Source organism: Geospiza fortis, unplaced genomic scaffold, assembly GCF_000277835.1.
Source record: "Geospiza fortis unplaced genomic scaffold, GeoFor_1.0 scaffold27, whole genome shotgun sequence".
In the NCBI taxonomy this organism is placed as follows: domain Eukaryota; kingdom Metazoa; phylum Chordata; class Aves; order Passeriformes; family Thraupidae; genus Geospiza; species Geospiza fortis.
Genome location: NW_005054329.1, coordinates 5392705 through 5416836, shown reverse-complemented (window position 1 = coordinate 5416836; position 24132 = coordinate 5392705). Strand labels below are relative to the sequence as shown.

The window sequence follows — 24132 nt, the reverse complement described above, 5'->3', positions numbered from 1 at the left end:
CTGTTGCTTTAATGTACCAAGGAGAGGAATAACAGAGGAACAGGGATGTCACTGGCCTGAGGGAAGATATACATGCTGCAAGGGAAATAGGCAGGAGTAGATCTCTAATAGATCAGGACGATGAGAGTGGTAGTCCTGGCAGTTTTAAAACTAACTAGAACAGCAACATCATTTGATTTCCCTGTTCTCTTTAACTAGAACAGCCAAGCTTTACTGCTGCATTACAGAGCATTTCAACAGCTGCTTTTCCCAGGAGTTCCTTCCAAGCTGGGTGTTAGGGACAAGACTTTAGGATTTTAGATTAGCAGCAGATCTAGTTTCCATAACAACTCAAAAAGTCTGTTAGATCTAGAATAGCACTTGGGTCTCTCAGCAGCTGAAGTCATCCTGCTGCTCTATTTTTGCTTCAAGTGCAGGAGGAGCTGTTGTTTCTCAGAGCCCCTGAAGCTGTCGTACAACTGAGATGTGGCAGCTGGGAAAGGAACCACAAGGCTCTGACAGAGTGTTGGGAGTGTCAGGTGGGACAGGAAGGATGAGCAGCTTTGTTTTGCTTTTAACCCCAACTTCCAAGCCTGAGGCAGCAGGAGGGCTCTGCTTTCACCTGAGCTGCTACTTTGTGTCCCTGCTTACAGGAGCAAGGACAGCCCTGAGCCCACAGAAGATGCTGAGGCAGGAGGTCAGGCAGTTTTGTTTATTGGCAAATAAGTGCTGAAACCCATGAGCCCCACAAACACAGGTGCTCAGTGCCCTGTTACATTAGAATGGTCACAAAACCTTTGGGGAAAGTGCAAAAGATCAATAAACAAGCAAAGTTAGTTCTGACATACCTGGGGAAGGGTGTGAACAGAGTTTGGTGCAGGTGAGTTTTTCTTCCATCCAGCTTGAGTGGAAAACTTGTGACACATCAAGTGGAAGTGCTTTAGGTGAGCTCTAGCTAAGAGTTCATTCCAGAGTGAGCAGGCACACACACACACCTGAGCTAAGCCTGGGTTCTGGAGTGTGTGTGGCCAAACACAGCTCCTTGTTGGGGGTCACAGCAGCTGGGACTGTCCCTTTCTGCACTAGGATGCACCAAGTCTGTTCACTGCTGACATGGGAGGGGAAACATTCATTAAATCAGTGATTCAGGGTGGAAATAAAGTCAGGCTAAAACATGCCTGGACAGACACACCGAAAGAAAAGCCTGGACAATAACACAGGGAGCAAAGCTTGTAAAAAGGCTTGTAAACTTTGCAGTCCAAGAGCAATTTCCCAGAGGAAATGCAAGCAAGATGCATGGTCCCTTGCACGGAGGTTTGGGGTTAGGCCCTACAGTAGCAGGTTGGTCTTCACAAAGAAATCTTCCAGCTTCAGGGGACAGGGGCAGGTGGGAGCCTCCAGCCCCAGGACAGTGACTGTGGCTCTGGCCAGCTGTGCATTGCTGGGCTCCCAGGGGAGAGCAGGGTGGGTGGGCTTAACAGGCTCCTAAATTTAACTGCAGCCTCCTTGCCTTGTGTGCCAGGACAGGTCAGAGGGGGGGTGTGGGACACTGCCCTGCTGGAATGCTCAATGGTTGGACTTGGGCAATTCTACTGGAGAAGGGAGGAGGGGCAGCAGGCACCAACCTACACCTGACACAGGGAGTGTAAGTGGTGAGCAGCTGCTGAGGGACACAGCTCCCTCACCCCAGGAAAGCCACTGGGAGGAACAAGACTGGGGCAGGGAAGGGAAAACGAAATCAAGGAATCTTGTGCCATCAGGACTAACCTCAAAGCAGGCTGCACTGGTAGGTCACCAATTCAGTCTTGGGTGCCATCAGCCCTTTCCCAAAACCTCACCAGAAGAGTGTTCCCACTTCTTTCCCCCAATTCCTGTATGAGCAATGGAGTGTCGACCCTGAAGAGAGCAATGGTCTCGGATGAGGAAATCCGCATTGGAAGTGCCAGATGAGGGGTGCATTCTGCTTGTACATTCTTCTTCCTTAACATTTAACTTAACAGTTCCAAGTAAGTGACAGGAACTTTCCCTTTCTGGTTCCCTCTTTCCCCTATGAGCCAGTCTGGATCCATGCCTGGCAGGCTGTACACAGTGATCATCTGGGGAGAGAAGACAGCACATTAGACAGAACCTTACTCTGCAGACAGAGCCAGGAAGTTCAGTCAGACAGGGACTGAAAGAACAATAATTCCTGAAGTTCACTTAGCAGCCATCTGTGCCCTTTCCCTGGAGCTATCTGCAGCTTTAACACAAGATCTATGGAAAACTGCCCAGTGATGTCCCTGTTGCTTTTTCATTCTCCAAAGTGACTCAAAGTACTTTTACATGTTGCTATGTCATCCCTTCTGAATATGGAAGTTCAGTCTACAGAACAGAAAAGTTTCCAACTTGCTGATTTTTCTTTTTTTCTCAGCATGATTACAGCAGGCCTCCAGCCAACAGCTTATCCCATGGCTCTGGATGAGGCAGCAGTATTTGAGGGTCACAGTGAAGATATTTAGTATTGGAGTATTTTATTTTGGGTACAGTTGGGCTTCAACAGGAGGAGTTATTTGGGTGATGTTAAATAGTAAATGGTTGTGAGCACAAGCTCACTCCAACTCAGCAGATACTGCTACCCAGGAAAAGACTCTATTAATAAAGCAGGTTTTAGGGGCAGGAAAAGGAACCAAAGTCCTTGTGGGGCACACCATGGGCTGCTGGGTAGCTACAGCCAAATCCAACACTCAAGAAAGGCACCAACCTCATCTGCAAGAAGTGCCAGCTCAGTGCTGTCGGCTGCTTCGTAGTCGTAGAGGACTCTGGCCCTGCGTGTCCCACTGGCAGGAGGTTTGACTTCATTGGGGTTCAGCACACCCTCTGCCACGGTGTTGGGCACCCCAACAATTGTGGGCACCACTGGGATTGTAGGCACAGCAGGGAGTGTGGCAGCAGCAACAGGAGGAGAGGCGGCGGCTGCGGGAGACGCGGATTCTGCGTTGCCCACGAACGTTCCTGAAAATCTTACAGGGGAGAAAAGAGCCCAGTTCAAAGAGGCTCCAGCCTGAGGAACCACAATCAGCTCTTCCTTTCAGCAGCTGCTCTGCAGAGATGATGCTCAAGAGCTGCAGCCTACAGAGCCAGCTATAACACACCCACACTGCCCTTCATGTGGGGAAACACCCTCAGTTCTCAGGTGCTGAGGCTGCAGCAGGTGACATTTGTCTGCCCATTGTGACTCCAGTGCTCTGCTTCAGCACTTGCAGAGTACCAGACTGATGTGTGGCTCTGCAGAGGGGGCTGGGCAGGTGCTGCTCTGGCCTCTGACTGACTGGATCCATGTGCTGTGCCCTTGCCCTGCTCTCACACAGTCTGTTACCTGTTCTGCCTGCTAATTCTTCTGGAAAGGGATGGGCATTGATACTGTTGAACCAGATAACACAGCTGGAGGCTCCCAGGCTTTGCAGGCTCGCTAGAGAGACACAGTGGTGGAGCTCCGGCTCAGTTATCTAAGGGGGTACAGCTCTGGCCCTGGCAGTGATCACACAGAGATCCCAGAGTCACTGAAGTAAGGAGAACCCTCAGAGCTCATCCTGGCCAAGGTCATACTTACATTTCTCCTTTGGAGCTGCAGGCATGGAAAAAGAACAGAACAGGAGTGTGAGTGAGCACGTAGAGGCAACAGCCCCTCCTGGGTCAGGCCTCTGCTGGTGTGATAGGACCAGACAGAGCATCCCAGCCCATCCCATGGGATGTGCAGCCAGCAGCATTGAATATGGAATCTGGGATTTGTTACTGCTGCAGCAGAGCATGCTCAGGCTCATTGCTTGGCAACAGGAATTTGAGTCCTGTGTGATTTAACTAATTTAGAGAAAGAATGTTCAAACTCCCATGGCCATCATGCTTTGAGGGGAATGTAAAAATCCAGTGGAAAAGCCTGCTCCAAATGCACCACCACCACCAGGACTGGTCATCACTGTAAACTCAAACTCTGTCAGAGCTGTGAGGGCAATTTATAACTTCTGCCCAACATTATGATATGGGAGGGGGAAAGAGCCCTGAGCTGGGGGTAAGGAGATCAATAACCCTCAGAGAAGTAAAAGCAGTCTCTTGTCTTACCTGCCCAGTTGCTTCTGTAGATCCAGCATGAACTGGTAGCACTGAGCATAGTAGTTGGTCTGAGACTCCACAAACTCGTGGAGACAGCGAAGATGATTCACCTGGAGGGAAAAGGAACCATCAGCTTGGCTGAGTTTGGCTGCCAGGCACAGAAACCCTCTTGCTGCAACTATTGCTCCCCTGAGGTACCCCAATTTACCCCCTCTTCCACCTCTATTCCACATGCAGGACTCCATGCTCCTCTGGGCAGGAGCCCAGAGTCTCTGTGGTCCCTGCCAGCCCAGGAGGACTCACGTGTGTGCTGCTGATGCCCTCCAGCAGCAGCCGGGTCACCTCTGCCTGCCGGTCGAACTCGGTCTGGGTGAGCCTGAGCTCGTGCTCCGCCTGCAAACAGCACAGGGGCTCAGGCAGCACAAGGCAGGAGCCCTGAGCTGCCTCTGCACCCCCCTCCACACCCCCCCTGGCAGCAGGATCCAGCTGTGACACTGAGCAGCAGGCACAAGAGACCCTGGGTTGGGATCCCAGAGACCTCTGGCTGCATCTCAGCCTGATTCCTTCTTAATCCTGCACTGGACCGCTGCAGGTGATGGAATGGCAGCTCAAAACTGGTGCATCAAGCAAGGAAGCTCCTACTCCCACAAGACTAGAACATGAAGATGGGGAGGCTTTGTTAATCCTGAGCTATGTGGGAAGTCAGTCCCATGCCAGCTCTGGTCCCTTTAATCCCCTGTTTCTGCACCTGCAGACATAGGAATGTCACAGCCTCCCTAGGCTTCTCTCTGGAAGTGCAGTGGTTTTGTTTTTATCACCACAGAACAAAGACTGAGGCCAGGCAGCATTTACCAAACTGCTGCTGCTAATTAAATCTGCAATGGAGATGAACATCCCAATCCAACTTCTACCCAAGAGTCTCCTTTGGGGCAAGTTACTGATTCTGAGCTAGGAGGAATTAAACACTGGTGAATAGCAGGCAGCTCCACAGCAGCTTTGGGGATTCAGAGACAGACTCACACGGAGACCCATCTCCCCCCCAGCAAACAGTGCATTTACAGTGGTGTTCTGCAGTACCAGAACACCAAGGTGGATCCTGGCAAGGAGATCCAGAAGTGCTGGAGCAGCCAAGTGCTCTGGTGCTGGCTCTCTCCTCCTGCTGACGGAAAGGGCTGACAAGCATCCCCACATGTTCTCTGTTCTCTGCAGGATTCATTAACATCAGGGCTGGTGTCCTCTTGGGATGTGCTGTGACTGGTCACAGAAGAGTGACACCCACCCAGCTCCAGCTCACAGGGAAGAGAATCCTTTCCCCCGCTCCAGGAGCGTGCAGGGCTCCTTTTGCTGCTTTGGGAATGCCCTGACCATTCTGGCACAGGAATGACATGTCTGAAACTGAGCCCAGAGGGCTGATCCAGCCAGGCTGGCAGAGCAGAGGCCACATCACTGGTGACCCCAGAGGAGACCCAGCATTCCCAGTAGGACAAGCTGGAGGTGCTGCTGGGGCCAGCACAGCTCTCATCTGGTAGCAGCATTACCAGTGTACAGCCAGGCTACAACAAAGAAATGCTTTGACTGTCTTATAATCAGATTTGTCTATTTTAAGCTGCAACTCAACTGATCTATTTTCTTGCATCCTCTGTATGAAGGGGATTATTTAAAGGAGAAGGGGGAATGTAACAGAAAACAACAGTACAATGCCTTCAAAACACCAAGAGATTCTTGCTCCTGTGAGCTGAGATTCCAGTATTCAGAGCTATTTAAACTTGTGCCAGGCAGACCCAGCTCCATTTGGTGCTGCCTGGGATCTGCCTCTCCCTGCCAGCTCTGAGCAGTTGCAGGATGTAGTTTCCTATAAAACCAGAGCTGGATGGTGACCTGGGAGGCCCCTTCTAGTCTTGTGCTTCTCCAAGACATGGAGAACTCCAACATTTACTTACACACTTCAGTCTATCCAAGCAGAATAACCCAAAGAGAGGACAGAGGGATAGATCCTTGCATGCTCACAGCTGACTGTAGCCAGCTTGTTTGGTTGAGGGACTGAAGGATTTAAAGAAGAGGAAGAGCTGGGTCAGGAACAGCCAGTCCATTCTGCAGAAGCCTTTGGAGTAACAGCAACAAGCTGCTGTCATGCACAGCACACAGAACCTCTGCCATCCTGCACTTCAGGCTTCACAGCAATGCCTGCTGGGGGTGTTTGAGGTGAGAAAGAACAGGAGCACAGGTGTCTCTGGAAGCTCCAGGCTGTGCTGGAGCTCCACACAGAGCTCACCTCGGTCTCACCCTCCATCCACCCTCATGGACAAGTCACACTTCCCTTCCAGAGCCTCCATGGATCAGAAGGGTAAGTGCAGCTCATCCAGAGAGAATCAACTCCATGAGGCTTCAAACCTCCTCCCCGACCAAGCTGCTCCCTGCAGCAGCTGGGGATGTGCTCTGCCCTTGCTGCAGCTCTGTGTGGAGCCAGCTGGATAGATCAGGCCAGAGGCACATGGAGGATCAGAGCCTTGGCCACAGGAGCCGAGCTGGTCACACCTCAACCATCACCTCTGCTCCTGTCACACAGTGCAGGGCTCTGAGCCTCCTTTCACCACACACAGGGAAGTGTCTCCCACCAGGGCCGGCCAAGGGGCCCATGGCTCATCCCCAGCTGCTGTCATTGCACTGAACCACCCAGAGGGATCAGGCCTGGGGCACACAACAGCAGCAGCCCCTGACCCTCCCTGCGGGGAACAGGCAGGGTACCACAGCACCCCCATCCTCTGAACACCCCCAGAAGGTTTGAGCACCATTCCAGCTGGGTACTTACTTTTTCCACCTCGTCGTTCCAAAGCTGTGGGGGCCACAGAGCAACAGGAGAGGAGATAGATCAGTGTTGGAGACGTCGTGAGGCACTGGGCACTGACACCAACAGCAAGCACCCTCCATGGACACAGCCAGCTCCAGGGACAAGCCAGCCCTTCACCCAGCAGCAGCTGCCAGATCCATGCCCCTTCCCCTCATTCCTGCACCCTGGAGTTCAGTTTCACAATGGGACAGAGAGTCCCTGCCAGGGCTGCTACAGCCACTGCATTCCATGGGCTCCAGGAAAAAAAGGAGTAACAGCAGAGTCCTCTGCACTGCCAGGCTCACTGTGCTCTAGCTGCAGAGGCTGCTGCTGGAGGACAGCCCTGTTTTAGGATTGTGGAGAGGCAAGTGAGCTTTCTGAGATCAGGCCACACAGAGGCAAGTGTTCCTCACCCAGAGAAATGGGATAACCCACCCAGCCTGCAGTGCCAACAGCCTGTTCAGGCACAGCAAGGAGGAAGCAGGGGCTGGATGCTGCCTCTGAGCCAGGCAAAACATCACACAGCTCCTTCCTACTCTCCTCATCCACAGGGGCACACTTAAGGAGCAGAACACTGGACACCTCCAGCTGCTTGTGGGATCTGGCTTCAGGACATGAAACAATGAACAGAAATCACACACAGCAATGGCAAAGGGAGAGAGAGGAGCCAGAAAAACGCATTGATCCTTCCCAGAGGTCCTTGGCTTGGCCTTTCCTCAGCAGCCAACAGTCCTGGCAATGTGAAATCCCCCTGGATCCAGGAGCACAGCAGCCTGCAGCACCCACACCAGCAGGGCCAGGGGAACGAGCCCTGTGGAGCTCAGTGTCACCTCTGCAGGCCTGGGAAGGGCACCAGGCACAGCTGAGTGCACTGGGGGCTCAGAGGGAGAGCAGGCTCTGCTTGGACCAGGCTCTCCCAGCTGAGCTTTGCTCACCAGCTGTCCTCAGGTGGGCTGTGGGAGCCCCAGGTGCAGAGAGACTCCAGCAGCCAATTTAAGGAGCACCCACAGGACCTGCCTGCACTGGGGAGGGGCTGAAGCCCCTCTTACCTGATTGGCATTATTGTACTGGTCTGGGTGCTGAGGTTTTGGCTTTTATGGGGATGTTTTGTTATTGCAAATCAGGAATTGGTGTGAGCAAGGCCTGGCCAATTTCAGCCATGTGTGGGGACACAGGTTCCTTCCTCTTCTAAGAGCTCCTACTGTGGAAGGAGGTGGTGGCAGCATCCTGTAGGAAGCTGAGAAACAGATCCTGAACTGCTTCTCTGGCCCAAGGCCTTTGCCAGCACATCCCCAGGGTTTTGGAGCAAGGTTTGCTATAGGAGCAAGGGGAAGCTGCCCTCTGATCCCAGGCCTTCCACTCAGACACTGTGGACAGTGCTTAAGCCATGGCAGCCCCATTTAATCCGTGCAGCACGCACTGAATTTGAAGGCAAATTTGTTTCTCTTCTATTGCCTTTGCTGTGCCACCTCCAGATCCAACCCTCTGGTGTTCTGGAACAGCCCAGCTTTGCCCAGATCTATCCCTGGGCTAAGATTCTCCATGGCTCTTCTTTGGGCAGCTCAGAGGGCAGAAAAGGCCAAGATCTGCTGTTGTCTTCCTGCACCCCAGCTCAAGCCAGAGGAATCCTCTTTAAGGCACTCAATTTGTTTTTCTTGGAGTCATTCCTAGGAGTACAGCACATGGCAGGGTTTGAGAGAAAGGGATATTCAGGCTTGCACAGCTCATGTACACCTTCTTACACAAAAACAAAAGGTCAGTGTGGGAGAGAGGAGAAATGGCTCCTCAGCCTCCAACTCATACAAAACAAGGGAGGTGCTTTTTTTTCTTGGATTTAATTCCATCTGAGCCCTCCTGTCGTAGAAGGTAAAAAAAAAAATAAAAGCACCATGTTATCCACCTCTCCAAAAACCAACAAAGTAAATTTAGAATCCAAATCAGAGCCCAGCTGAGGGCATGTGGGATCCAGGAGAGAGCTGACCTGTAAGAGCTGACCTGTTTGCTCACCTGTAAGACAAAGCTGTTCCCTTGGGCACAACCAACCCCTCCCTCCAGAAAGGAGCAGGTGAGCAGCAGCCACTGCTCTGCACTCTCAGTGCACACTAAGAAGTAGCACAAGGACTCTGGCCTGGAAGAAAAGCAGAGCAACAGGATGAAGAGCTCCTACCTTGCTGCAGTGCCTGACCCTTTGGGATGAATGCTGGGATTTGAGAGCTTGCAGCCAAGCAGCCCTGCCTGTACAGAGCCAGGGAGCAGCCTGGGCTCAGCCTGTGTTCTGCTAATTAGAGATGAAAACTATAATTCATGTCACCCCTGCCAGTGCAGCTGGACTTCAGGTGGCCCTTCACCCACCAACTGCAGCCTCTGAAAGAGTTTTGGAAGCCACAAGGCTTGACTCTGGTCAGGCCAGCACATTTCCCCAGGCACTCCTGCTAGGAGGCCCTGCTGTGCAATAAAACCCCTTGGGGTCAGTGCTGGCTGCTCTCCCAGAGCCCTGCTCTCACTGCCCAGTGCCACCAGCACCAGCAGAGCCTGATGAGGGAGCACTGAACTAGGCACAGATGTCCCAGGGTCGACACTTGTTACCTAAAAAAACCTCACAAAATCTGTTCTCCTGCTATGTTCCTGTATGTGGCACCTGCTCCCCAGAGCAGCTTTGCAATACGGCAGGAACAGATCAAGGTAATTTCTGGTGAGGGCTGGACGTGTCCAGCTGAGTGTCTGGGCACTCCATGAGATGCCAATGCACACTGTACAAATGCTTGTCTTCAGCTGTGCTTTAGCCCTGCTCTGTTCAGAGGCAGGCAAAGCCCAGCTTCTCTCCTCTGGGTCTCCCAGAGCTTCACTGCAGTCCCTTGGAACAGACCTTCCCAAGGGAAGAGCCAGAGCCACAGGCTGGCTCTGAGCTGCACGAGGAGACAGGAGAACTGCAGCATCACCAGCATCAGCTTCTTCTGCAGGACTCTCATCACTGAGCCTGGGACTGATGGAAATAATTTTCTAGTGTTGTGTAAAGCTGTTTCTGATCCCAGCATCGCTCTCCAAGAAGGTCAGGACAGATCCCCCTAGGAACTAACACTGATGCTGTCAGCTCAGTCACACCTCTGTCTCCAAATGGGATGGGTTTCCCATTAACCAAATCCAGCTTATTTCCACTGTGGTTTTTGTTTCTGAGAAGGCTGGGCTGTCCTTTTTCATATCAGCAGATCCCACTCCCAGATAATTCTGTTAGCAGGCATCAGTGTTGTTCTGAATGCTGGTTAGGAAGCAAGATGATCAGTTTTCAACATTTTAACGAGAAATGTGACATTGTGCAATGGGGAGCCATGAACACAGCATGGGAAGTCAATTGCTTGGCTAACATCCACTCAGTGCAACAGAGTGGAGAAACAGGGGGCTGCTCACCCACCCCAGGCACATCTGGCTGTGAAACAGCTGCCAACACAATGAAACTGTAAAAAATGAACCTCTGTTTGCAGAACAGACAAACCTCAATGTTACTGACACTGGTGGCAGAGAGATTCCTCCACCTTTGCTTCTCTTGACCAGCCTCAAAGCCTCTGACACCACAGTACAGACCAGGCAGCCACATGTGTGATACTGCCAGTGTACAGTTGGAACCATCCAGAAAAGCCACTCTTGGGGGTTGTTCTTCTCAATTGCTCCCCTAGCAATAAAAAACCATCAGAAGATCCCCACTGGAAATGTGGAGGAGGGCTGGCAGGGAAGCTGGTTTGGACAGCAAACCCAGCTGCAAAGGGCCAGACCCTGAGCAGGCACCCCCAGAGGAGTGATGCGAATCCTGGAGGCTGAGTCAGAGCCTGGGCAGCCCATGTCACATTAAAATGTTGAAAACAGCAGAGCACTAGGCCTAAGTTAGGTAGAGAGAGGGGCAGGAAGAGGCTGGAGAGGCAGGATCCAGGAGGAGCAGTACCCAGGAGGAGGTGATCTTACCGCTGATGCGCTGGCGGAGAGCACGTAATTGCGAGGTCTGGTTTCCTGAAAGTCAGGCACAGCCTGGGGGGGAATAGAGGGTCATGTACAAGGCACCAGAGGAGCCAACAGCAGTCACTGGGTGATGGCTGGAACAAGAGACCAGTGGCTTTTTCCTGCCTGTGCTGGGAGCTTTGCTCAGACTCGGATGAGAGGAGGTCTCCTGACAGCTCAGCAGTGGGGTGTGGAGGCCAGGCCTGGGCAGGGGGAGGTGGGCTGGCTTGTGCAGCCACACCTGGTGCTTGGACAGCAGACACTCCTACTGTTGGGAACTCTGTACTTACAGCTGTCAGCTCATACAGCACCATCCCAAAGGCATTCCCATCCCCTTGCAGCCAGCAGGTTGCTCTTGTTGCATTAACTCAGTCCTGTGGGCAGGACCTCCCTTCCCCTTTTTTCCTGTCCACAGTCACTGTACAGGGCCTCGCCCTTAAAGCAGGGATGTTTGCCAGCACTGGAGCATCCCTCCCACAGTGCCTTCTCCTACTCTTACTCTCTCCAAGCCACATTTCCTCCTAACAGAGCCAGATCTGCAGTTTTCAGGAAGGCACACGGCTTAGCCAAGCCAGGTCCAGCCAAAGGCAGTGTGGGAGTTTTCATCCCGGGGGTCAGGAAACCTCCAAACCAAACCCCCTTCTCCACAGCTAAACTTCTGCCCTGGGGCACCAAGACTTGAGTACTCTGGAGATTTCCTCCCTGGAAGTGCAATGGATCCAGTCCATCCCCCAGTTCTGGGCTCACTACCCACCACAGAACGTGGAAATTTTATTCAGGTAAGACCAGACCTGCTCCTGGGATGGCCTTTGGCTGCAGCACCTAAAGGGAAAAACCAACAACACCAGGAATCCTCCTGGCCAGCCCTTACTGCACACGGGCTGCTGTGCAGGGCTGGCACAGTCCTGCTGCATCCCAGCTCTGCTGTTAATCCCCTCAGGCCCTCGTTTCCTCTCCCAGGTTAATCTCTCTGCACTCACCCAGATCCACTTATACACACTGACCCACTTTGCTGGGCCCAAGCAGCCAGCTGGAATGAGTGACCAGTGTGTGGAAGAGCAGTCAGGCAGTCCCAACCATTTTCTTTTTTCATAACATTTAGGAGTTTTAGGGATGGCTGGAGGAAGGAATAAGGAGGAGCAATTCCTATTGCAAGTTAAACCTGAATATAGGGAGAAAAATGCACCAGTGAGGTTTGAGGCCAGCATAGCAAGTAGGCTGGACTCCTCCCTGTGGGGAGAAAGGATGGTTCAGAGAAATAGCTGCTTATGCTTTTTGGTTTTTGAAGATCAAGAGCAACTGAAGAAACCTCTCCTCCCATTCCCTGGTCTCCAGGGAGTCCCAAAACTAGTCACAGCACATGGGATGAAGGAGGCAAGCTTCTCTTGTACTTCTGTGCATGGAGAAGCTGTATTTGCAAGCAGTGATCAAAAGGGACCCACCTCCCTCCCCCTTCCACTCTGGTAATGGGGAAAAGGGGCAGAACAGCAGCACAACCAGATCATCCTGCCTGTCATTGTCTCTGGGCTGCCCTTCCAGAGGGGGACTGGCCACCCAACCCCACCTCCTCCTGCCTGCAGCTGGAGGAGCCCCAGGGGGTTTTCAGGGGAGCCCCTGCCTCTCTTGAGCACTGCTTGCAGCAACGTGGATGGACCCAAGGGATGCTCCAGGGGGGCTGCAGGCAGGTCTGACACTCCCACCCTTCTGGAGCACCTTCCCCAGGCAGCCACAGCCCTGATCACGCTCAGAACATGCTCCAGGGCCAGTCCCAAAGGGACAAAGGAGATATGAATTTTCTTTTTAAAAAATGGGAAAGAGACAATGAGAGGTGTTAAAGGAAAAAAAAAAATCACAGCACTGTTAGCACAGTCAATACTCACATCTCCCTCACACTGAGCAAATCACAAAGAAACAAAACAAAAAGGTTAGTAAACAAAACAGCATCAACAGGAGGACAAAGCACAGGGTCTGTGGGAAATGCACAAGCCCAGGTGCTCCACAGCAGCTCACAGGTCTGGGCAGCAGCTCCAGGGGCATCAGGAGACAGAAGCTGTGGGAACACAAATTTGCACTACAGAGAGGACAGAGCAGCAAGAGAGAGGTGAGCTGGGAGAGCTGGGATACTTCAGCTTGGATGGGGAGGTGTGACACAGGACTCCAGGCAGGTTACAGGGAATGCTGTGATCCAGGTGAGGTGTTTAGAGCAGAGGGAGCAGCTCTCTCCACTGCTGGGAGCTTCCACCTTGTCATCCAGCAGTCAGGGAGGCAGCCAGAGCCCAGGGACTCCACCTTTAGGCTGAGACATGGGTCCCCAGAGCAGCAGCTGAATGTGCTCTGCTGCTGTGCTCAGTGTTCCAGCCACTCTGCTACTTTGAGGCTTGGCTTGTGGAGGACACCCTGGAAAGCCTGGATTGGCTCTGCACCTGCCTGGGGCACCCCAAAAGTTCCAGTGGGAAACAAAGTTTTTCTTTTCCAGCTACAGGGGAGTCTCCAAACCAGGACAGTGTGTGCAGGTGAGAGGCCTTGGGATCACCTCCTGTAGGAAGCAAGATAAGGAGGGTGGAAAGGGGGGAAGCACAGGAGGTATCAGAATTCCTGCTCTGAGCTTAAAGATAAAGCAATGGTCACCAGTTTCCCCTGACACTGGGGGCACTGTCCCCTCCAGAAGGGGAATGGGGGATTCCTGAAGTTACTTTCAGAGGATGTGGGAGGCCTGACTGATTAGAGGAGGCTTTTCTAAAAGGGCAGCTAGTACTTCTGGTCACAGCTGTCCTGTGTAGGTCTGAGCACTCTGTCAGGGCTGCTGAGCTCAGCACAGCTTCCCCATCTGCCATGGATGTAACTGGAGCTGGAGGAAAGGGAAAACACCTGGGAACTGGCTACCCAGGGAGAGAGAAGGCCAGAGGCCCTGCTGGAAGATGGTTAGAAACAGGCTCATAGCAGGGCTGCTGGGCTGGTATCCCAGTGCATCCCAGGGTCTGACTGACAAGGACAGGCTGATTCTGACTTGCACACATTTGCCAGTTGAGCTCCTGGCCCCAAGGCAAGAGCAGAACTTGGCAGGTCCTTGTGCCAACAGCCAGAGCTCTACAGGATGACAAGCAGCTCCAACCAGGCCCTCCAGGGAACCCATCAGTGCCCAGTGGGATGAACTCCCCAAAGCCAGAGGGCAAGACAAGCCTGTAACTAGAGCACCATGAACAGAGTGAGCAGAGAGGCTCAGGGACAGACCTTGTAGCCAGTCTGACCGTGGCCACCCCTTGCAGGCTCCCACAGCTCTCCTGCCTGGGACCTGGCAGAATCCTAACTAGTCTGACAGGCTGGGACTGCTGCAGAGCTCCAGCAGCCTTTCCCTTGTGCACCTCCCAGCTCAGCTCTCTCTTGGCTTGGTTTAACATCCCCTGTGAAAATTAGCAAGTCCTCAGAAGATGCAGCCTTTTAGATACTAACACAACTCATCCAGCAACCCTGATCAGTCAGGAGGCAGGAGCCTGGGTCAAGTGCAAGTTTCCAGACTCCAGAAGCTCAGAACTGTCTGCTTCAACAAGTCCCCCAAGGGAGGACATCTCAGAAACAGGCACATGGCTCCTGCTCCAGCTCCCTTCCACCCCAGATGAGGAATTCCCCCACCCACGCCTGCCAGAGACAGGGCACAGCAGGGTAACCTAATTTTTGACCGTGTGAGTCAAGCCCGGGGGCCAGAAGGACAGGGAGGGAAATGAGGGGAGGAGTTACCGCTGCGGGGAGGGAAATGAGGGGAGGAGTTACCGCTGCTTTTGCCTCGGCGGCTTTGGCCTTCTTCAACCTGGCTTTGCAGGCATCCAGGTCCAGGCGTCGGTTCTGCAGGATCCTCCTCTCTTTCTGGAAGGGACAGGAGATGGCTCAGAGCACACTGCTTAGAAGCAGGGTTGAGGAGGGGGTGTGCTATCACCTAGGCATCAAATCTATTTCTTTATTAAAACATGTCAGGGAGAAAGAACCAGTTGCTATGCTCATCTCCTTAGCAAGAGTTTTGGGGCTGGTTGCCAGGGATACAGGATAACCTCCTGGAAACAGGGCAGCCTGTGATGGGTGGTGCCCACAAGCTGCAGGAGTGGGGAAATGAGTTACTTTTTTCATGCACATCAGTAGGCAACTCTTCCCTGTCAGAGGGGGAACCTGAGCAGATCTAGGGCTGGTACTTCCTCATCCTAGCATTCTTTAAGGGGAGAGCTGTGGAGTCATCCTTTATCATAGGGTAAGAAAAGAGGTTCTCTTAGCACTGTTTCCCTCTCCCCCTGCCCTCCTTGTCTCCAGGGCTGTGACAAGCTTCCCCTGCCCTGGTGGCACACTCACAGAGATGGTTCTCCAGTCCCCCTCCAGGAAGTTGCGCAGTGGGGTCAGGAAGCTGATGGAGGCAGAGCGGATGAATTCCCGTTCTGCTGCACCCAAGCGCCTCTGAGTCTCTCCAACTTTAATCAAAGTCTTTCCTGCAACAACAGGAACCTTCAGCTCCAGAGAAACCAATTAACACGTGTTGGCTTCAGCCAGCTCACCCAGAGCTTCCACACTGCCGTGCTGGGGGACACAGGCACAGCTGTACCTGGGCTGGGCAAGGTGACCGTGCCTGTCCCATCCCAGCTCCAGCCCTACCCACTCTGCTGCTGGCCTGAGGCATCTTTTCACTGCTCCCAGGGCAGCTCTGATCTTATCTACCTGCTGAGGCACTCATGCGACTGATGTATTTTACTGCTGTACCTGCTTGCGCAGACTGATCCTTCTTTGCCTCGTAAAACAGAGGCACAGGAACAGAGCAGCAAATTAAAAAGCACCAGAGCAGAAAACATGAGTTGATTAGGCAGTTTGGCTATAGATGCAGCTACAGCTGCTCTGGCTGTAACAGGACTCACTATTGAACAACTATTGATTGGGAGAGCAGGGAACAAAGCTCATGGCAGGGGCAAGGACAACTGGAAGTGAAGGCTGTGTGCTGTGAGGATTTAAGAGCAGGAAGATGCTCTGTGTGGTCAGGAAGGAGCCTGCTGCAAACATCTCAATGCAAAACAGGGATGGATTCCCAGGACTTCTTCATTAGCCAGGCTGACTTACCATAAGGTGTCCCTGGCCCAAAGTCATTGGCTGCCTCTGTCATGTACTGTGCCAGCAGCTCTCCATTGGTGACCCGGGAAGGCACCTTCCGGTCCAGCTTCTCATACAGGAATTCTTCTACTCTGGCACCTGGAGTGAGGACACCAGGGAGGCTGAAAGAGGGTCCCTGAACTGGGAATGATGACAACCCAGCCCATGCAGTCCTCAGTGATGCACTGGGCAGCAGGCAGCAGTGCCAGGAGCAGCTGTCCCTGCCCCAGGCACTGCCAGGCTGTGAGGTGCTCTCAGCTGCTCAGGGAAGAAGGACAGGCCCTGGATGCACACCGTGAGGTGCTCTCAGCTGCTCAGGGAAGGACAGGCCCTGCAAGGACACATTTCTCCCAAACCCCACAAACCCTGCCAGAGGCCATGTCTTTCAGCACTGAGCTGCAAGTGACATTTGTCTCTCAAGCCTTAGGAGAAGCTGGACTTACTGGGGTTTGGCTGTAGCAGAACTTCAGTCTGACGCAAGATCTTCTCTGTCCAGTTCTTTGTGCAGTCTGCCCTGGCCAGGAGGTTTTCAAAGTGGGCATCAAGCTCAGTCTTCTCAGCCTGGCCCAGCTTTTCTTCAGTAAACTGCAGGAAGATGGCAGTCACTAGGTCTGTTTTTCTAAAGCAGATCTACAGTGTGTTGGAGAGCTAATAAGGGAGAGTGAAGTTGCTTTTGTCTTGTGTATTTACCTTAGAATAGGGCTAAAAACCCTTCAAGGTATCATTCTTTTTTCCCAGGCATCTTTCAGGGGAAAAGGGCAATTTTTTTGCCCAAGAGTAGAACAAGCATTGGGCTAAAAATAGACTCCAGGTCTGAGAGGTGTTCCAGAATAAGTAACTTTTAATAAGGTCTAGTACAGAAATACTCCAGTTGTGAGGGATCTATTTAAATATGCACATGGCTTCCACTGCTTCATGCAGGAGAGCAACAGACATCCTTCACATGAGGGAAGGTGCTAAATCCCTTCATCTCCTATTGACCAACTCTGTGACCTGCAAACCCAAGGGGTCAGGAATGCAACTACCACTCCTGAAGTCAGGAGACTCAAACTTAGCATTTAGATAAAACCACTTCCAGCAAGTGACTCTTCTTCTGGGACACACTCTGAAACAGGGAATTGAAATATAACACTGTCCAACTCTTCTCAGCACTCAGATTCATACTGGCAATGGACAATCCTTCCCTCTGCAATTCCTTTTAAGTCTAAAATTAGTAGTAGGGAGAATTAGGTGGTGAAAGTCTCCAGTGTTTTCATACTGGGCAGTGGCACCTGACCAGGTTTGTCAGATGCAGCCTCAGATGGCCTGGACACCCTCCATTGCTTCCTTGAGGGATTTCTGAGAGAAGAGCCCATTCCCTCTCATCCCATCCCCATTTCCCACTTGCCATTTTCAGTGAAGTTGGCCAATTTCAGCGTATTTTGAAACACCATTCCCTGCTCTTGACAGAACCAGCATCTTGTTGGATCATGCTAAAACACCCTTTGGACAGCTGTGCCATTTGAGGTCCAACAGAGGCTCCAGCTGTCCCTTAACCCTTGTCACTGGTCTCTGATGCCATTGCTGAGTCACCAGGACATGGTGCTGTGCAATCCTGGCACAGGCAGATGCCAAAGATTACAGCCTGGCTAAAACCCTGAGATTAAATGCAGCTCCTGTCTCATCTACCACTGGTACCTTCTCTCTGTTTCCCTACACCACAGCTCAGCTCTAGGTGGGCTCTGCTGTCCCTTCCATGGGGTCTTGGTCTGGGGTTGCTGCCCTTCTGAAAGGCTTCCTGGCCAGCTCTTTCCTTCCCCACCCAGCCCAATGCTGGGAACCAAGTGAGATAAGGAGAGCCCAGAGCAGGGGCAAACAGCCCTTGGAGTCCTGTTACCAGATGGCTGAGATATACAAGGCCTCCAGGTACGTTTACACAGCGACCTGTTTGGCACCCTGCACTGGAGTGCTCTGTCAGATGTGGGTGGTGACAGAGCTCAGCTGCAGGGACAGGGATCCTGTCCCTGCTCTCTGCACCAGCAGCCCCTGGTTGCTGCCATGTAACTTCACCCAGGTCTTCCCATGGCCCCCTGGCCACTGCTGGACAGGGGTAAAAGCAGATTCAGTGTGAGAGGGTGTTTGTATTGTTTGGTCTGTGATTCCTTTGGGGGGTCACACATGGCTCTCAGGGGCTGAGGCTGCTTTCCTCTGTCTGGGAGCCCAGGGCTGTTTTCAGACTCTGCCAGGCTGGGCTGAGTCACTGCCATGCAGCAAACTGGGACTTCCCAGGTATCTGGCACCAATTCTTGAGTCATCTGTTAAAGATCTTTCCTAAACAAGACTCTTTGATGTAAAGGTAAGTCTCTCTCTCTCCCCCCTATCCCAGACAGCATTTTGAGACCTCATCTCACTTTCAAGTCCAGCTCTTTTTCCTGCAGTTTAGGCTTATCCTGCATCAGCATCTGCCCTGGAGCTGTCAAACCTAAACCCAATTTCTTTTCAGCTGAATTGAGTCAGCTTCTTACGGCATTGCTGCAGTGCCAGATCACTCCAGCATCTCCACAGTGCTACTGCCCCTGTCCTGAACACTCCAGCTCTGCGGTCCTTTGCTCTATTAGCAAGTGACATCTTTGGCATCACTGTCCTCTGTGGCTATTTTGTGTAACCCAGTGCAGGGGTCACAGCTCAGCATTTGCCAGAACTCAGAAACTCAATTCTTATCTCAAGTCAGGCACTAAAGCTGTTTGTCTTACAACAAGGCTGAGGGCAGCACCAGGATCACAGCAAGGCTGGGGATGCCTGGCAATGCCAGGAGGGGAGGGTGGGCAGCAATCTCAGTCACAGCCCCTGGTCCAAAAGGGTCAGGCCAGAAAACAATCTCTTATTCAGGCTTTCTTTCAGGGTTGGAAAGGAGGGCATGGAGTGGGTGCAAGGCCCAGGAGGCTGTGACTCCACTGACCCATAACTCCCTCAGTGCCTCCCTGACCCCTGGCCAGGAGCTGGATGTGCTGAACCCAGCCCAGGCACAGCCTTGGGTGGTTGGTGCCTCACTGCAGGGGCTGCCCTGGGTGCTGTCCCTGCCCAGTGCTACCTCCTCCTCCTCCCCCCTGTGCACACAGTCCCTGATCCAGATCAATTTGACCTCTAATGTGACTTTTTAGACCTGTCAGAGAACCCACCCGACTTCACAGCAGTGGTGGGGATGTGCCATGAGGTGCAAGGAGAGCAGGACCACCTGCTGCAGGAGCAGCCTGCCATGAGATCAGATGAAGTTTCTGGAAGCACAGCCAGCTCAGGAGATTACAGGTAAATTACACTGACCTACAAGCTGGCTTGTGTTTTTGTCTGCTCCAAGTGGAAATCTGAGATTTTGGGTGGCAACAGATCTCAGCTGCTGCTCCCTTCTTTACCTGGCTGCCCAGTGAAAAGGAGGGTAGAAGAACAGCAGTTTATGAAATTTGGCTACTCAAGCACTTCAGGCAGAACTCCCCTGTAAAGAATTTCTATTCTTGGGAATCTGTTTTCATAATACAGAAATTTGATTGAAAATATTTCACTGTGACATCAAGAGATACAGGAGAAATGAACTGATGATACTCTCAAGCCTCCTGACTGTAAAAAGACAGACTTTGAGTATTTTATATCTTGCTGCTCCCAGACTAGAAGCACTGCTGTCTTTTACAAAGATTGCCAAAAATGGGAGTGATGCTGGGTTTTATCAAGCTGATTTACAGGCTTGGTCTGTTACAGATCCCTGGGGAGGGAGGCAGGGCTGGCAGAGCACAGGCAATTGCAGGGCTGAGAAGAACCTCCAGCTCCTCCATCCTGCCATGGCAGAACTACTCCCATTTGTTTTCTAGAACCTGAGGACTGGATCACCAGCCCTGAACCAATTCCCAGCTCTGCATCCTGGGATCATGAGCCAGGTGGCAGTGCTGAGGCTGCTCCCCTGCAGGAAACATCCTTGCAGCTGACCCAGAGCAGGTGCTTAATAATGCAGGGCAGCCTTTTGTCAGTGCCACTCTCACTCTCCAGGAAGAGCAGAGCTGTGCTGCATTCCAGGACATCAATAATTCAGCCAAAGGTTGGGTTTCCTCTGGGAGGCTTGGCTGGCCAGCAGGAACAAGAGATGCTTTATCAGGGCCCAGGTGGACAAACAGGGTGACCCAGCAGGAAAGCAGCACTTGGGGTACAGACCCAACAGGAGCATGGATGTGCTGGACTGCAGCTAGGGCAGCTGCTCTAAGCATTCACAGCTTGGGGAAAAGCCCCTTCCCCAGAAGAGTTGGCAGACACAAGTCTGGGATGCCAGGAGGGTCAGCAAGTAGTGCTGAGCTGGAGGGGTCCCTCTGCACTACAGGTACAGATCAGACAAGCTGGGCCTGTCTAAAGGACAGAGTTAGGCTTTAAAATAGCCCATGCTGAAAGCACCAGCACTTTCCTCTCCTTAAAAGGGGAATAAAATCCCAGAATAACAAAAGCCCAGGCCTGTATGCTGTATCTCTGACAGGGAGGCTGCAGCCCCCTTGCAGAGGATCTGGTGGCAGAGCTCAGGCCCTTGTATCACTTGCAGGGTCCCCATTTTATCCAGCTGGATGTTACTTACGACTTTCTACTTTAGATTACAAAGATGAAACTAGGGTCAGGAGACTTAAACCAGGAATAGTCTCCAGTAGCTGGCAGTAGATTTAAACTGTTGGGTTTTTCAAAGCCTCCAAATAGCTCAAAATGCCCAAAACACTGTAACATTTGCTCTTTTGGTGATCAAAAGTACAACACAGTTCAGCAAATCTGGCTCCCTCTTTGCACAGGGTTGCAGTAGGAAAGAAGCCACAGCCACTCAACATCTGAAAACTACTTGATTTTCAGCAACTCTGGAGCAGATAGAGAGTCTGCTCCAAGTATTTGGTCACCAGGAGGCAGGAAAGCCAGGCTGGGAGCCAAGTGAAACTGTGCTAGAGGACAGAAGGAAGCCATTAACAGGGACAGCTTGGTTAACTCATGAGCAGGCAGTCAGGAGAGGAAAAACACTGCGGTGGTGGGTGACCTTGGCTGGACGTGAGGTGCCACCCAGCCTCTCTATCATTTCCCTCCTCAGCACAGCAGGGGAGTTGAAAATAAGATGGAAAAACCTCATAGTTCAAGATTAAGGCACTTTAATGAAGAAAAAGTTGTGTGTGGAAGCAAAGGAAACCAAAAGATTTTCTTGTCTTCCCACCTGAAGTGATGTGTGACCACTGCCTGGGAAGCTGGGCCTCAGTGCATGTCCAGGTTAATCCAAAAGACAAATGTGCTCTACAATAATGTCCCACCTCCTCCTCTCTCTCAGGTTTTATTGCTGAGCAATGTCCTATGGTGTGGAATATCCCTTTGGGCAGCTTGGGTCAGCTGTCCTGGCTGTGTCCCCACCAAGACCTTTCCTTGGGTCACCTTCTGCTCTCTCAGCTTTTAAAGTGTGAGCACTAATAAGGTTGGCAAGCAGAGGGTTAATTTTATCTACTAATGATAAAAGTCTATTTTATCACCAGAGTTCAGGGAGCTGGGGGAGTCTGTCAGTCTGTCTGCAGGGGCTCCAAGATGAGTAAGTCAGCCTGTAGCTGTTTCAGTAATGACATTAGGGGAGGATAAGCACCCAAAAGCTGCATTCGGCCTTGGGCATTTTCACCCAGAGCCTGTCCACATCAGAACTGACAAAAGACAGACACCTACAGTTATTTCCAGAGCTCCCTGAAAGAGCCTGGCTTGCAGCCTATCTAGAACAGAGAAATCCAATGTGTGGCCACACAGCTTCCACTGGCCAAGGTTTGGGATCAGACCCACTTATGATAACTGGAAGGTGCAGCTGATCAAAGACAGAGCCCCTTCTTCAGTGAAGAGTGACCTGTCAGGAGTTTGTCTGCAGGTGCTACATCCCCTCAGAGAGTACAGATCTGATGGTTGCAACTGGTGCAAGTGGCAACAGAGGCCATCCCCAGCTGAATGCTGAACCCTACACAAGCTCTGTACCCTTGCAGTGCCCCCAGCCGAGAAGCTCATTCCCCACTCCCAGGGTAGCAGAGCTGTCCACTGCTTTCCTACCCCAACTTTCCTGTCTGCTCTGCTTTTCTGGAGGAGCCCTGTGACTGAAGGCTGAGCAAGGAAGAGCCAGGTAAAGGAAGCAGTGGGTTTGAGCTGTTTTGATTGTGTTTTGTCATGAGGAGCCTAGTCCAAAATCATTCTTCCAGCACCTACGTTGCGTTGTGTTTGACAGATTTCAAACCAGCTCCTGCCCTGAGCCAGCCCAGAGGTGTTGTGCTGACCATGCCCTGTCTCCTTTCCCCCTGGCTGAGCCCTAATTCCAGTTCAAGTGAAGCTCCTGTGTTGGTCAGACAGCTCTGCCAGACAGCAGGAGCAAATGCTGTCTGAGTGGAACAGCACATAATGGCCAGTCCATTTATCTCCCAGTCGCTGCAGTTCCAGTAAAACATCACTTTGTTAAATGCCTGGAGCTGGAGAAAGCATCTCCAAACACTACAGAAAACAGCTTTTTCTAGACAGCTTATTCCCATCCTAGAAGATCTGCAGTGCTAAAGAGGGCTACAAAGCCAGCCCTTACTGCCCACAGCAGAGCTCAGCTGTCAGTGCTGGCTCTGGGGGAGATAGGGCAGGGCTCACCCACACCAGAGCTCCATGGGCACCCAAAAAAGCTGAATTCCCCCAGCAGTGACCCCTCATGAGGTGGTTTTCAGCCTCAGAGATCTCCTTCCTTCCAGTTCCCTCTCCTTACACACCTGCTCGCTGTCCACAAGTGCCAGCGCTCATTTGGTTTTAAGAAATTACTACTGTAATTAGGCATATGAATATTCATGTACGAGACAGTGGAGTAGGTGTAGCAGGCAGCAGCCACGATTTATGAACGCCTCCTTGCTCTGGAATCACTGTGTGCAGACACTGTTCCCAGGCCTGTCTCCTTCCTACGCCTTGGAGCTAAAAAACATTTATCAGAGACTTACAATAAGGCTTCTAAACATAAGATTTCTCTCCAGCATTTCTTCTGCATCCAAGGGCATTTGCATGAGAACAGCATCTTTAGGTTTTCCATCTGCTCCTTATTTTGCACCTGTAGTTAATATCTCCCTTTTTCATAACATATGACTCACTGGCATGGTTGCAGGAGGTGATATCTGCTTACAGGAGACCAGTCCTCAGCAGCGCCAGAATTACTCCACTACACAGAAGGTCTGGAACGAGGCAGCTCTGCTCTCTTTGTTTACCAGCCCACACACAATGGGCAGAGCAAGAAGCCCAGTCCCAGAGCCACCAGCTGGACCTCACCTCCCAAACAGGATCCCAACCAGTTCTGACCTGCCTCTCTCCTCTCCTGGCTAAACAAGAGCAGTTTTTCACCCATTATACCCAAGAAATTAATACACTCAGGAGCTCCATCTCACCACCTGCTGCACATCTGCTGTTCATGTGTACCCAGATTTCTTCACAGCTCCAGGGGGGTTACTGCATCCCCAGAAGCTCTCGATCTCAAGTTTGTGAATATCAGAATATTTTGAGTTGGAAGAACCCACAGGGATCATTGAAGGGATCCCACATGGATCCTGGCCCCAAGAATTCCCCGCTGTGCCTGAGAGCGTTGTCCAAAGGCTCCTGGAGCTCTACAGGCCCTGGGACTGTGACCCTTCCCCGAGGAGCCTGTTCAGTGCCCCAGCACACTCTGGGGAAAGAACCTTCTCCTAATTCCAACCTACCCCCCAACTCAGCTCTTGCCATTTCCTCGCACGGTCCCGGTGCCTCAGCAGCCCCGTGAGGCCCAACCTGCTGCCTCTCAGCAGCTCCTTCCCATCCCTTTATTGTCCCAGTGTTTTCCCAGGGCTGGGACCTCCTGCTCCTCCCCAGGGGCAGAAGCACAGACCAGGTGTAGGCACCTGCAGCGACAGGGACTGTCCCGCAGGATCCCACAATGACTGGGGTTGGAAGGGACCTCTGGAGAACATCCCATGGCAGGGTCACCTGGGGCAGGTGACACAGGAGCGCGTCCAGGTGGCTTTGGAACATCTCCAGAGTGGGAGACACCACATCCCCCCTGGGCTCTTCCAGATACCCGCAGCCAGTCCCGGCAGGTCTGGGCACGGACAAAGCAGCCGCCGGCCAGACCACACAGCGTT

General features: G+C 52.2%; 1 protein-coding gene across 1 annotated transcript; it reads right to left on the bottom strand.

The window, feature by feature from the left end:
- Nucleotides 1-670: 670 nt before the first annotated feature.
- SH3GLB2 (SH3 domain containing GRB2 like, endophilin B2) lies at nucleotides 671-18506 on the bottom strand. Its single transcript, XM_014307153.2, has 13 exons — nucleotides 18502-18506; nucleotides 16441-16616; nucleotides 15968-16096; nucleotides 15215-15348; nucleotides 14648-14740; nucleotides 12760-12771; nucleotides 10847-10909; nucleotides 6875-6898; nucleotides 4369-4458; nucleotides 4075-4175; nucleotides 3569-3583; nucleotides 2720-2978; nucleotides 671-2075 (listed from the first exon to the last, which is right to left on the bottom strand). The coding sequence occupies exons 1-13, from the start codon at nucleotides 18504-18506 to the stop codon at nucleotides 1968-1970; spliced, it is 1209 nt and encodes a 402-aa protein (XP_014162628.2). The 3' UTR covers nucleotides 671-1967.
- Between the last annotated feature and the right edge of the window lie 5626 nt (nucleotides 18507-24132).